Source organism: Heteronotia binoei, chromosome 1 (assembly GCF_032191835.1).
Source record: "Heteronotia binoei isolate CCM8104 ecotype False Entrance Well chromosome 1, APGP_CSIRO_Hbin_v1, whole genome shotgun sequence".
NCBI classification, from domain to species: Eukaryota; Metazoa; Chordata; class Lepidosauria; order Squamata; family Gekkonidae; genus Heteronotia; species Heteronotia binoei.
This window is the reverse complement of record NC_083223.1, coordinates 178,450,736-178,465,527: the sequence shown is the minus strand read 5'-3', so window position 1 is coordinate 178,465,527 and position 14,792 is coordinate 178,450,736. Positions and strand designations below refer to the sequence as shown.

The 14,792-nt window shown below is 40.0% G+C and overlaps 1 protein-coding gene across 2 annotated transcripts in view; it reads right to left on the bottom strand.

The window, feature by feature from the left end:
* Window positions 1–14,792, bottom strand: part of RNF8 (ring finger protein 8) — a 28,120-nt gene that overhangs the window by 9,321 nt on the left and 4,007 nt on the right. Inside the window, exons 3-7 of one of the 2 annotated variants that reach the window (XM_060244857.1) lie at window positions 12,871–13,596; window positions 7,603–7,665; window positions 4,959–5,048; window positions 4,559–4,666; window positions 1,396–1,600 (exon numbers count right to left, since the gene is read on the bottom strand). In XM_060244857.1, coding sequence (XP_060100840.1) covers window positions 1,396–1,600; window positions 4,559–4,666; window positions 4,959–5,048; window positions 7,603–7,665; window positions 12,871–13,596 — 1,192 coding nt within the window. Of the gene's footprint in view, window positions 1–1,388; window positions 1,601–4,558; window positions 4,667–4,958; window positions 5,049–7,602; window positions 7,666–12,870; window positions 13,597–14,792 lie in introns of both variants that reach the window. The other variant, XM_060244865.1, reaches the window with a different exon arrangement.

Genomic DNA, 14,792 nt, shown 5'->3' with positions numbered 1-14,792 from the left:
AGGGGTCTGGAGACCAAGTTCTATGAGGAAAGGTTGAGGGAGCTGGGGATGTTTAGCCTGGAGAGGAGGCAGCTGAGAGGGGATATGATCACCATCTTCAAGTACTTGAAGGGCTGTCATATAGAGGAGGGTGTGGAATTGTTTTCTGTGGCCCCAGAAGGTAGGACCAGAACCAATGGGTTGAAATTAAATCAAAAGACTTTCCGGCTCAACATTAGGAAGAACTTCCTGACAGAGCGATTCCTCAGTGGAACAGGCTTCCTCGGGAGGTGGTGGGCTCTCCTTCCTTGGAGGTTTTTAAACAGAGGCTAGATGGCCATCTGACAGCAATGAAGATCCTGTGAATTTAGGAGGAGGTGTTTGTGAGTTTCCTGCATTGTGCAGGGAGTTGGACTAGATGACCCTAGAGCTCCCTTCCAACTATATGATTCTGTGCTTTTTTACAAGAAAACACTGGAATATATCATCTGAGGTTAGAGTGCAGCAACATAAATATGCAATAACAACCAATTCTATTTCACCTCTTCATCTATGCTAGTACTGAAGCAACTGATTATGTGTTTCCAGGTGAAATTCAAGGTACTGACTTCAGCCCTTAAAAGCCCTAAACAGCTTGGAAACAAGGCATTTAAAAAGTGTTACTTCAATATGAACCTCCCCATGATCTAAGAAGAGGCTCTGCTCCAAATTCCATCACTCAGGAATATTAAGATGATCTCAGTGCATATCAGAGCATGCTCAATCATTGCTTGAGAGCTCTAGTACACCTTCCCCTGTGAAATCCACCTTGCTGCATCCCTACATGTTAAAACCTTTTCATTCAGGACAGCATCTTCTACACGTTTCCTAGTTTTTGCCTTTTTCTTGCTGTATTATTTGGATATTATTATTTTTACTGATCTGTATTTTTTCCCTCTATGCCACACTGAAATGTTTTAAAAGCCTACATTGTCCTGTTCAATTCTTACATTTCTAGATGTGAGTTAAGTAAACACTGGAGTGATGTCTATATCGTGCCTCAACATAAGCATGTGTGTAAATCAGCATCTTTGACTCTTGCAGAAAACATAGCCTGGCTTGCATCACATTAATTTTAATGTGACACAAAGGAGACATCTGATTTACCTGGCCAGCCAACATTCCAATAGTTAACAAGATCTTGGAATAAGTGTTGATTAGACATCCTGCTGTATAAACATTTTTGAAATGCTGAACCCAAAGCAGTTTTTAGAACTGTACTGGATATGCGTTTTTATTTATTTATTTTAAATTAAGCTTTCCATGTGGACAGAAGCCTAATTTCTCTTCGCCATTGATACATTTCTAATTGATCACTATGGTAAGTAAGTGTTGAACAAAATACAAATACCTAAGAATGGAAGACCCACCTCTCACCTTTTCGCTCTTTGATGAGTGACAGGCGACGATGCTTTGTTTCATCATCTAGGTTTTCCACCATCCTATCAATACAGTTGTCTAGAACCAGCGATCGTGTCTTGGACAATATTGTCCTTCTACAGATTGGACACTCCACTTTGCGCTTCATCCATTCTCTGATACAATAGGAGCAGAAGCTGTGTGCACAGTTTAGAGTGACAGCCTGTAAAAACAAAAATGAACTAGTATCTGAGCACTCTCCCATTCATCACTGAAAAGACCTCAGGTGGTTTATTTTCTTGCATGTAAAAAGAAAGTACATTTTTTTTAAAAAATACAATGGGAAGAAAATTATTAATATAGGCAAGTGTTAATATTTCGCATGATTATTTCTTTTCATGCAACATCATTTTTTATGGTGTGCATCTTCTTTGCATATCTGACATTTTGGTTTGAGTATTATTTGATGGCATTTTGTGACATATATACTCCCACTCTATTATTAACTTTAAAATTATAAAGAGAAAGCTCTGTTCTGAAGACTGTATTCTTTTTAATCTGATAATTTATAGAGAGAAAAAGAAAGAATATAATCCCAACCAGCTCACCACATCTTTCAGAGACACAGAACCCAGGGTTGTTCTGTAAAGGATAGGGAGAAAGAAGCAATCTCATTATCAACACTTTTGATTTTATCTAGTGACAGGAAGAGGGAGAGGGAGACTGGTGGCAGAGGATGCGCACCTCTGCTGACTTATTTAGGAAATGGAAGGACGGCCTTATAAGCAAGGATGAATATAAACAAATAGATAAAGAGTTAGGAAAGCTAAAGCTCATGAGCTTAGCCTAGCCAAAGATGCTAACAACAACAAAAAAAGGGTTCTTTTCTTATGTTCCGAGTAAGAAAAAGACCAAGCACATGGTAGGTCTGTTGCAAGGGCAGGAAAGTGAAATTGTAACAGGTGATGGAAGAGAGGGCAGAATTGCTCAATTCCTACTTTTCCTCAGTCTTCGCTTCTGAGGGAAACAGTGCTCAACATGGCAAAAACAGAACATATATTGAGAGTATGGAATTCCAAGCTAGGATCAGCATGGGGTAGTACATAAACACCCAGTCTCTTTAAATGAAACCAAGTCCTCAGGGCCAGATGAACTGCATCCAAGAGCTTGCAGATGTAATTTCTGAGCTTCTGGTCATTATTTTTGAGAATTCTTGGAGAACAGATGAGGTGTCAGAAGATTGAAAAAAGGCTGAAGGAGCTGGCATGTTTAGCCTGGAGAGGAGGTGGCTGAGAGGTAATATGATCACCATGTTCAAGTACTTGAAGGGCCATAATATGATGGTGCAGAATTGTTTTCTGTGGCCCCAGAAGGTAGGAACAGAACCAACGGGTTGAAATTAAATCAAAAGAGTTTCTGGCTTAACATTAGGAAGAACTTTCTGACAGTAAGAGTGGTTCCTCAGCGGAACAGGCTTCCTCGGGAGGTTAAAAACCTCTCCTTCCTTGGAGGTTTTTAAACAGAGGCTGGATGGTCATCTGACAGCAATGTGGATTCTGTGAATTTAGGCAGAGGTATTTGTGAATTCCCTGCATTGTACAGGAAGTTGGACTAAATGACCCTGGAGGTCCCTTCCACTCTTACGATTCTGTGATGCCAGGTGATCAGGCTTAATCCTGTGCCTATCTTTGGTGACCCTTCCCATTTATTATGGTATAAATATAGTATGTATTATATAGAATATGGTATATATATATTATATATGTTAAATTAGTAGGAAACTTCGTTAGGAAATATTTCATTGAAAAACAAGCAAATAACTTCTCTGTTATGGACTATTATGCAAAGCTCGATATGACAATCCCCGTGATTACTTCTTGAACTAATGCTAGGATGACTACTCAAAGATGGATCCACTGATAGTTTCTCTGTAAGCTGTCTTACGCTACTGGAAATTGCGCATTTTTAAAATAAACACAGAACATACACATTTTTCATCAAGATGTCTTTGTAATCTTTGAAAAGCAACAGATTAAGATACAAAGCTTCCTACATTTAATATGAAATTGCATATTCAACTGATGTTTAAAACCTATAATCCAGAATCGAATTCCAAACCTTTAATGGCATAACAATTGCAAATAAGAGTACACAGAATAATCCAGAATCATGACATAATGTCATAAGATCATGCCTTCCTTGTTTCATGACAAAGAAACCAGAGCTTGCTGTTAAACCTGAACTGGCAAGCTATGGCTTGCACTTACCCTTCACATCCCTCTTAAAATCAGAGCACGCAAGGGGAGGAATGCTCATTTCGCCCTGTCAAGGTTCACTTATGGAGTGCCAAACCTGGCATTAAACGTTAAGCACAGGGGTGGCCAAACTGCGGCTCAGGAGCCACATGTGGCTCTTTCACACATATTGTGTGGCTCCTAAAGCCCCTGCCACCCCATCAGCCAGTTTGAAGAAGGCATTTCTCTTTAAATCACTTCTCCAAGCCAAGCATGCTGACAGCTTGGAGAATGCATTTAAAGTTACAATTGCTTTCTTTCCAGCTCTCCCTCACTCCTCTCTCTCCCACATCTATTTGCCTGCCTGCCTTTCTTGCTGCTCTCAAAAATCTGACACTCATGTCCTGTGGCTCTCAAACATCTAATGTTTATTCTATGTGGCTCTTATGTTAAGCAAGTTTGGCCACCTCTGGTTAAACAAGCCTCTATATTTTTCTCTTGAAAAGGTTTACCAGCAACTGCACTTCCAGTGAATGGAAGTAACTAGTTACATTGTCACAAAATTCTGAATTAATTCAGAAAAAATAATTTTCAAACAGCCTCAATATATATTTTCATTCAATATGTATGTTTCACAAGAACACTCTTTAAAAGAATTGTAGAAAGAGAAAGGTGCTATCCACACTGCTATAGCCAAACACCACCATGTATATATCAGTGTAATATGAACAGAGAATAAGCCCTGCAGAAGGCTACAGAGAGGAATCCATATTCAGTAGACATACAAGTCTGGAGAAGAGGTCTACGCATTTCCTAAATAACAGACCCATGAATTAAACTGGATAGGGCAACTTCAGAATTGATTCAGTGAGGAGAAAATACCTGTGCTATTATAATGCTTCTTGAAACTTCTCCCATCCTATCTCATCTGTTTTAGTAATATTTACCTCAATAAAGTGTTCAGAGCAGATTGTACACTGCAACTCATTTTCCAGCACATCATTCATCTGGTTCAAAGCTTCCTCCTTTTGTGCTCTTGCCTTCTCTTTCTCCTCCTGTAACAAAAAATACACAAGATCAACAACTGTTGAGAATGCACTGGATATAAGAGAGAATGTGAAAAATGTACTTTTTAAAAAGTGAGAAGCAAGCATGTGTCAACTTTCTAAAAAGTGAGAAGCTACATACATCCCAAACACAGTCCCTCTCTTGAAAAGGAAAACAAGGAGGTGACTTACTCTGGAAAGGAAGCAAGCAGCTTCCTTAAGATGCAAAACAGATGCTTCAGATGTAGCAAAGCCTGTACCAACTTGTCTCATTATATTGCACCCCACTTTTGTTCAATACCTTAGTCTCTTTCAGCTCCCTATCCTTGGCTTTAATTATTTCTTCAAAGTCTTTTTTGCTGCGGCTCAGTTCTTCCATCAGAGCATGATGCTGAGAACACAAAAAACAAAAATAAAATTTGAATTAACAATTCTGAACTAGGACATTCTACTAGATACCACCACCACCCTCATCTATCAACTCACTAATAAATCTCTCTAAATAAATGTACCCCTTGAAAATGTATAAAGATTTCAGTGTTTTTATAGTGGAAAAACGTAAAGATAATATGGCCCTTGGACCAATGCAGAGGAAAGACCTTTCACGTTATTATCCAAATGAACACTAGCTGGGAGAGGTGCTGAGCAGGCCCTTTGGACCATTACTAGTTTTCTATTTTCTAGATTTAAAGTGTAAAGCAAATCCTCAACCAAAGACATCTAATATGTGATTAGTCAACGTTCAGATCAATGTGGAATGTGTAACAGCTTAGCTTTAATTCTTAAGGTCACAATTAAAATAAGCATTCAGACTGTAGATTAAACATGGGACCAAACATTCCTTCATGTGAAAAAAGTTCCCCACACAGATGTCTGGAAAATGAGTTCTCCCTGGTATGTTAACTTCCCATGTGCAGGGAATACTTTTCATACATAAGTCTCAATGTTACACATTCCAATGAGGTACATTCCGGATACAGGTTTACTCTGTCATCTATCCTGGAACAGTGGTTTCTCAGCTCCCACCCATTAATACCTCTCTTGTACTGAGATTTATTTATTTATGATATTTTCATCATTTCAATAAATAAATAAAATTTCAATGGGAAAGAAGCACTGGAGACATTTCACCAGACCTTCAGCAACTTCAGCCCACCATCAATTTGAGCACGAATCAATCCACGCAAGAAATACACTTTCTAGACACCACTTTACAATACACAATGGAAGCAGAAAAACCACCTTATACCAGAAACCTACTGATCACCAAACCTCTCTACATGCCTCTAGTCAACATCCTGAACACAAACAATCCATTGTCTACAGCCAATCTCTACATTACAGCCTTATCTGTTCTGACCCTTCTAACTGCTTCTAACCTGCAGGATCTATAAGACATTTTTGGAATTACAACACCCACCAGATGTAATAAGGAAACAGATCAACAAAGTCAGAATGATACCAAGAGGTAACCTGCAACAAGACAGGCACAAACAAAACAACAACAAAACAACTGTGGTAGTCACACACAGAACTCTCAACTCAAACAAGTTCAACACATCATTAATGACTTACAACCTATGCTGGACAGTGGTACTCCTCACTCACAGGAAGGCAATTTTTTTCTTCTACAGACAGGCCTCCTGACATTAAACAACTTCTCACCTACAACAATGTTTTACCTGACACAGACACAGGCTCTGGGACCAGGGATTGCAACAAACCAAGATGCCAACTGGGTCCCCATATTCACTCTGGCAACACAGTTACTGGACCTGACAACACCAGCCGTACCATGTCATGTTCATTCACTTTCCATCTTCCAATGTCATACATGCCATCAAATGTCACAATGCCCTTCCACTTTCTACAGCAGACAAAAAGGCCAATCCCTATGAAAAATAAATGGACATAAATCTGATATTAAAAACCACAACACTAAAAACAAAAAAAACAGTGGGAGAATAATCTTCCAGGTCATTCTATTGCTGACCTAAGAGTGGCAGTCTTCAAACAAGGGATATAACAATGTGAGATTGCTGAATGTGAGTTCATTCATAAAATCAGAACAATGGATGCCCCAAGAGCTGAACATAGGAGTTTAACATCATTACAGCTACTAATTTTCTGCCCTTAAGCATTTCTCCTCTGCTCTAGTCAATCTGATTACAATGTGCACTACACCTCTGCATCTTGAGTTTCTTCTCTGCAATACCCCTACCTTCTGACTCAGATCTTTCAACTCGTATCTGATGAAGAGAACACTGACTCTTGAAAGCTTAATATCCCCAAAATATTGTTGGTCTTTAAAGGTATGACTGGGCTTGAATCTAGCTGTTCTACTTCAGACCAACACAGCAACCCTCCAAAATGCTCTCATCTTTTCTGTAGTTAGGCCCATGTGAGTGGAGAATGTGCACTAGAACACACCATACATGCAGTAAAGGATTGGTACCAGTTGGCAAGCATGCTTTCCTTGATATTTGTCTGTTATTAATTTTCCCATTCAGGTACCCTCAGCAGCTCTATCTTCATTCTTATCTCTTTTTGTTTTATGTTGCTCTTGGTCCTATACATAATTTATGAATCTAGCCTAGCATGATTGACAATTGTTCAGCAAAGATGATCGTTTCTGATGACACAGCAATCTTCCAGTTTGAAGGAATATGTTATTAAATAAATCTTAAAAGTTTCAAATGAAAAATAAGACAGGTGATAGATCCCCTAAATATTTTAAACATGTGCCAATTAAGAGTCATAACTGAAAAAATAGCAGTCAGCTTCAAAATGATGAAACCATGAGATTTTTCTGCAAACCTGGTAGTTTCCCCAGGTTTGTAAAAATATCTCCCCTTTCCATACATGGCCCTATTATGTGGACATTTTGAACTGCACTCTTGAGCCATTCAGAAATATGGGGATTGCCTATCACTGTACTATGTTACCTGCACCAGGACTTGGGCCAGTTGTTCTTTCAGTTTCTCTTCCCCCTGTTCCTCCTTTGCTCCCTAAATGATGAAAAGGAGGCTGTCAGTCAAATACAAAAAGAACTAAGAACATGCAGGATGTTAGGAGAAGCCAAGCAACTAAGTATTTGTTCCTTTCTAGCATCATCATCATCACTCATCATCATCTGCAACAATAACTGAAACTCCACTGGCTTTCTTCTTGCTCAGAAAAAGAGATGCTGTCTGCCAAAACGACTGTAATGCCTGCTGGGACCAATAACTTTTAGTTACAGGGGGTTTCCTTAAACAAAAGTGATATTTATTATGTTCTTGTGTAAACAATATTTACAGAAGGCCAGTTTATCATATAACAAGTTTAATTGAGTACAATGACAAAGGGTATACTGTTCAGGAGTGGCAGAATTTAATCTGGAGAACCAAGTTTGATTTCCCACTCCTCCACATGAAGCCTGCTGGGTGACCTTGGCCCAGTCACAGCTTTCTTAGAACTCTCTCAGCCCCACCTACCTCACAACATGCCTGTTGTGGGGATTGTGATTGTAAGCCATTTGAGACTCCTTTAAGTAGAAAAAAGTGAGACATAAAAACCTACTTTTCTCTTCCAATTGTAATATATTTCAATTTTTTTTCTAAATGAAAACTAACAGTTGCAACTAAAGAGTACCAAGCCTGCTGTCAAAATTGGGCAAGCAGATTCTAAGCAGTATCTGATAGTCAGCCCTTTCCAGCTGCAGCCCATCACTTTGGATTTTACAACCCAAATACATCCAATCTCTAATATTTTCATGTTTGCATCTATGTTAAAAATTATAAACACCTTAGTTTTGTACAAGCAAAATTACAAATATGCCCAATACTCGAGAGAAAACTGTAAGCTAATGCATCCTATAGTATCTTAGCACATGTACTTTTAATTTTTGCTATTTGGTTAGAGACAGCTCATTTTTCAATGAAACTTTATTTTCCTCTTTGGTGTAGTTTCAGTCTCACCTCATTCTGATCTTTTTTTCTGGTTCCTACAAGGCAGGGCAATAAACTACTTTTTACCCAATCAGTGGGTAAATGGGTCACAGTGGTCAACCACATCAGGTCAAAAGGACAACAGAAGGCATATAACTGTTGAGGAGCAATGAAAGCCCTGTATTCTCCCTGCATTTCACTCATTCTAAAAGAGAAAGTATTTCATAGGAGTGTTTTTCAGTACTCCCCAAAATTTCCAAATCTTCCATCAGAAAGATTGGGGGGGGGGGGTTTGTAAGTGAAAAAAAGGGGTGAACTTGACAGAGAGGTTCTTAATTTTTCAATGTTTTTTCTCTAGGTCCTCACATTTCTACCTGAGTGTACCTAATGGATCCTAGTGTACCTCAGTTACAGGTTTACATTATGCTAGCCAAAGGAAATAAAAGCCACATCCTGAGACAGGCCTGTGGGGGCCCTGCTCCAACTTCCTGTCAACTGCCCCAATTCAGGTGCCCCTGACCTTACCTTCCCCCTGCCACCACTGTGGGGGTGAAAGCTGAGAGGCTGGAGCCACTCCCTTCCTCTCCCATAATTTAAATTGCACGGGAGGGATACCTAGGGGTGGCTGTTGCCCCTCCCATGCAATTTAAAGGGCCCTCAAGTAGTAGTGTCAGCAGGGGGCAGGAGGGAAGGTCAGGCACCCCGACTCACAGTGGTGGTGGTTAGGGGAGGGAAGCTGCTAAGTGCCCCCCAACTGTTTTACATGCCCCCCCAACTTTTAAAATCCTGGCTATGAGCCTGTTTTGAGATCATTTCAAGGATAAGTGATTGACTGGGACATGAAAACAAACAAAAATGAATAGCAGCTTTGTAATCCCCTGTGAAATGGCTGTGGAATTAAGGAAATAAGATATTTTATCACCAAAATCAATGAGGGAATAATTACTCTTCCACAAAACCATATACCAGGTCATCACGGCAAGGAATTTTTTTTCTTCCTGATAACTACCTTTGAAAGCAAAAAAACCCTGCTACACTAAGCTTTTAAGAGCATTGTTGCTCTAGTCCTACAGCCAATTTCTCTTTCATTTTCAGTTCAACACAGTTGTACTTCCTTTTCTGTCCCGATGTCTTCTAAGACAGAAGGAACAGAAGGACCAGGAGGAAAGAGAAAGGGGAGACAGTAAGCACAGAACCACCACAGAAAGCTCTCTGCTCGTGACCTGAGTTCTGTTCAGGTAGCCGACGCAAGGTTTACACAGCCTTTCATCCTTCCAAGGTCGGTAAAATAAGTACCCAGCTTGCTGCAGGAAAAGTGTAGATGACTGGGGAAGGCAATGGCAAACCACCCTGTTCAAAAAAAGTCTGCCGTGAAAACACTGTGATGTGACATCACCCCAGAGTCAGAAACGACTGGTGCTTGCACAGGGGACCACCTTTACCTTTTACTTATGTTATCTAGCCACTAAAAATAAAGAATTTTTAAAATGGAAATAAGATTTGGCACTGATTTCTATAAATGTGGCCAGGGGATTCCAGTGATATTCATTCTGATCATATTTACTCAGCTGTAAGCATTATTGGGCTTAATGAGACTTATTCCAAAGTACTTGTTCACAGGATTGCACCCTTGAACAGATAAAGCTGCCTTATAACAAGTCAGACCACTGGTCCAGCCAACCCAGCACTGCCTACTCTGAACAATACTGAACCCGGCAGTCTTCACAGAGCATTCCCTGTCCTGGAGGCATATATTTTGGAGGTATAAACAGACTGGCTCAAATTTCTTCAGAGCTTATGAAATAAGTTCTCTTAACAAGCAACTATGTTCTATGGCATTTGACCATACATATAATTATGCCGCCACTCAAATAAATTGAGAGAGCAAACCAGTCCAAATTATTAAATTAATCCCAGCATAATGCATACATTAATTTAATTATATTAAAGATATCAAAGAAAAGGAGGTAGCAAGCTTATTTTAAAGAATTGTTTTCCTTTTATTGACACAGTTTGCATAAAGTCTAGTGAGTCTAGAACTTCTTACATTTACAGGTAACAAGTTTAGGTCATTCTATTGCTAAGCTAAGAATGGCAATCCTCATACAGACATTTGTTAAGGCTGGATGAATGGGCATCAATGTGGCAAATAGGTTCAACATGGTCAACTGCAAAGTAATGCACACTGGGGCCAAAAATCCTAACTATAAATACATGGTGATGGGGTGTGAACTGGCAGAGACTGACCAAGAGAGAGATCTTGGGAGTCGTAATAGATAACTTACTGAAAATGTCAAGACAGTGTGCGACTGCTATAAAAAAGGCCAATGCTATGCTGGGGATTATTAGGAAGGGAACTGAAAACAAAATCAGCCAGTATCATAATTTACAAAAAAGGTAGTTCCCTGTGCAAGCATCAGTCATTTCCGATTCTGGGGTGACATTGCATCACTACATTTTCACGGCAGACTTTTTTACGGGGTGGTTTGCCATTGCCTTCCCCAGTCATCTACACTTTCCCCCCAGCAAGCTGAGTACGTATAATGCCCCTGTATAAATCAATGGTGCGCCCTCATTTGGAGTACTGTGTACAATTCTGGTCACCAGACCTCAAAAAAGATATTATAGCATTGGAAAAAGTCCAGAAAAGGGCAACTAGATTTATATGTCACCCACTCCACAAGCGGACTCTGGGCAGCTAACAGTCATAGTAAAACAATTTGAATTACAATTTTAAATGATAAATATGTATAAACAACTTAAAAGCTAAACATTTGGTGCTATAGAAAAGATTTTGTAACACAGGCGAATCAGATTATATTGAAATCTCATTTCTTCTGTTAATCTGTTAGTGGTCCTACAGATAGTATTGCTCAGTGGCATAATAGTGGCAGCTTCTTCCCACATTAGTTGTTGTAGGCCTGTTGAAAGAGTTCGGTTTTGCAGGCCCTGCAGAATTGGGAGAGGTCCCGCAGGGCTCTTATGGCCACTGGGAGAGCATTCCATAGCATCAGTGCTGCCACTGAGAAGGCCCTGGCCCATGTAGAGCTTAGTCTGGCCTCCCTTGGTCCAAGGATGGATAGCAAATTTTGGACTCCCAGATGCAGTGCTCTTTAGGACCTTAGACAGACAGGTCCTCAGCCAGATAGGGTTTTAAAGGTCAATACCAACACTTTGAAACTGTTTCAGTACACAATAGGCAGCCAGTGCAGCTCTTTTAGCAGCTCTTTTTTTTATTTATTTAGTAAATTTATAGCCCGCCCTTCCCCATAATGGGCTCAAGGCGGATCACAAGCACGATAAAACAGTAAAAATTCAACAATATTTAATTAAAGTGCTTGGGGCTCTTTAGCTTGGAGAACCATCGACTGAGAAGTGACATGATAGAGGTTTACAAGATTATGCATGGGACAGAGAAGGTAGAGAAAAAAGTACTTTTCTCTCTCTTACAATACAAGAACTTATGGACACTCAATGAAATCACTGAACAGTTGGGTTAGAACAGATAAAAGGAAGTACATCTTCACCCAAACACATGGAATTCACTGCCACAGGAGGCGGTGGCAGCTACATGCATAGAGACTTCAAGAGGGGATTGGATAACATATGAAGCAGAGGTCCATCAGTGGCTATTAGCCACAGGGTATCGATGTAGCTCTCCATCTGAGGCATTGATGCTATGCATTCTTGGTGCTGGGTGGGGGGCAACAGTGGGAGGGCTTCTAGTGTCCTAGCCCCACTAGTGAACCTCTTGATGGCACCTGGGTTTTTTGGCCACTGTGTAACAGAGTGTTGGACAAGATGGGTCATTGGCCTGATCCAACACTGCTTCTCTTATGCTCTTACATTACAACATGCAATTGCTGAATTTGAACAATGGACTCCCCCCAGGGCTGAATAAGGACAGAGGATTCTAATGTAACTATACATACTCCTACACATTTCTTTCTCTAATCAAGCTGATTACATTTTGCATTGTAGCTCTGCATCCCGACTCCCTTCCTTGCAACACCCTTCCCACCTTATGGCTGGGATATAAGAATTCAGGGATCTCCACTCCTACTAGTATCTGACCAGGGGAGCTTTGACACTTGAAAGTTTATACCCTCAAAACCTTGCTGGTCTTTAAGGTGCTGCTGGATTTGAATCTAGTAGTGATAAGAGTCTCTGTCTGTAAAAAATGTGGCTAACCAGTTGTTCTCTTTGGCTTATGCCTGTCTTTAAAGCTCTTTTTCAAACAACACAGTTCCAGATAACTGGGTGTTTTTACATGGCAGTACTTACCTCTAGCTCCTCACAGAAAGTCTTTTCCAACTGTTCCACTCTCTGCTGTTGTTGCTCCTGTTCACTGCATAGCTGTTCCTGCAAGTCTTGCAATTCCTGTTCTAAAACTTGAATATCTTTTGGAGTACACTTCTTATTCTTCTGTCTCACATTCAAGACAGCTGTCTGTTTCTCTTGCATCTTGGCTTTTAACTTTGTCATCTCCGCCAGTGTTTTCATTATTTCTTCCAAACCACTCCAAGACTGTGCCAAACTGAGAACTTTCTGGTCCTTAGAGATGGGAGATACAGCATTCCCAACCTGGACAACACTACAGTGATTTTTCTTCTTCTCTTTCTTGCTTGGTCTTGGAGAAAGTAGCACTACATCCATATTTTCTGTTGGTTGTTTGACTGCCTCAGATTTCCCTAAAGAATCACCATCAGAAGCCAGTCTGTCTCTCTTAGACCTGGAATTGGAAGGTCCTTCCACACTAGAAGGGTCTAATTCCTCCAAGCTAATTTTACGCTTAGCCCTTGTGTCCTTCATTTTTTCAGTCAGCTGGTCATTTTTCAATGCTAAAAAGGAACTAACTTTCTTCCATTCATCCTTTATTAACGTATATTCATATTCAGCTGTTTCTCTGTTTTTTAAAGGAACTCCTAATTGAATAAAGTCACCTGCTTTTAAAAGATAGGCCTTTGATGGATCGATGCGTTCAAAATTTAACCAGACACCATTTAGACTCTGGGGAAGGAGGAGGGGAAAAAAGGTTTGTTTTGTTTTAAAAACAACTACACTAACACAACATGAGATGGAATTCCTTAAATAATATCAAAACTCTTAAGTGCAATGATCCCTTGGCTTATAGCTCTAACGTTTCTAAAACGTCAGCAGCAGGCTAAATGTGCCTGGTAATAAGATACAAGGATGAGTTGTTTACTATGTTTACAAGCACAATAGAAAATAGCTGGAGAAGCCATTAGAGAAGACTTTAAATCACACTATCATATGCACTCCATGCTGATGAAGTATTTTATTATTACTGGCTGTCTGAGAATATGACAAATGCTTTTTTTAAAGAAACAGATGGAGAAAACACAGCAATACAAATACTTGTCAAATCAAACAGTATAATCTTACTGATTATCATATCAGTGGAGTTACATACCTGCACAGCAATCAAAAATAAGTGGAGAAAGACTTAAATACACACATTATTTGTTTAAAAATATATGTAGAAATCTTATCATTATACAGCTACAATAAACATTACAGAAGGAATAAATCAAGATGTGTAACCATGTTAGTCTGTCTGTAGCAGCAGAAAAAAGCAAAAGTCCAGTAGCATCTAAAAGACTAACTACATTTGTGGCAGGTTATGAGCTTTTACCACCCATTTAGTTAGTCTTTAAAGTGCTACTGGACTCTTACTGCAGAAGGGAGTTTCCCATGGGAATTAAGAAGAAGATATTGGATTTATATCCCACCCTCCACTCCGAAGAGTCTCAGAGCGGCTCACAATCTCCTTTACCTTCCTCCCCCACAACAAACACCCTGTGAGGTGGGTGGGGCTGGAGAGGGCTCTCACAGCAGCTGTCCTTTCAAGGACAACCTCTGCCAGAGCTATGGCTGACCCAAGGCCATGCTAGCAGGTGCAAGTGGATGAGTGCGGAATCAAACCCGGTTCTCTCAGATAAGAGTCTGCACCCTTAACCACTACACCAAACTGGCTCTCCCAAGCTGGGGCCAAGGACAAAACATCAGGAACAAAAGTAAAAATTTCAAAATCATAGTTTAATTAAATTTAGTGGCTTCAGTTACAGGCTTTGGGGCAGCATCTCATATTCCCCTATCCTGCTATTTTCCTCTTTCCCTTCCCTGAATACCCCTATAGCCTCCCTCCCTTTCCTGCTTCTTTCTCTCTTTCCCACTCACCAGCC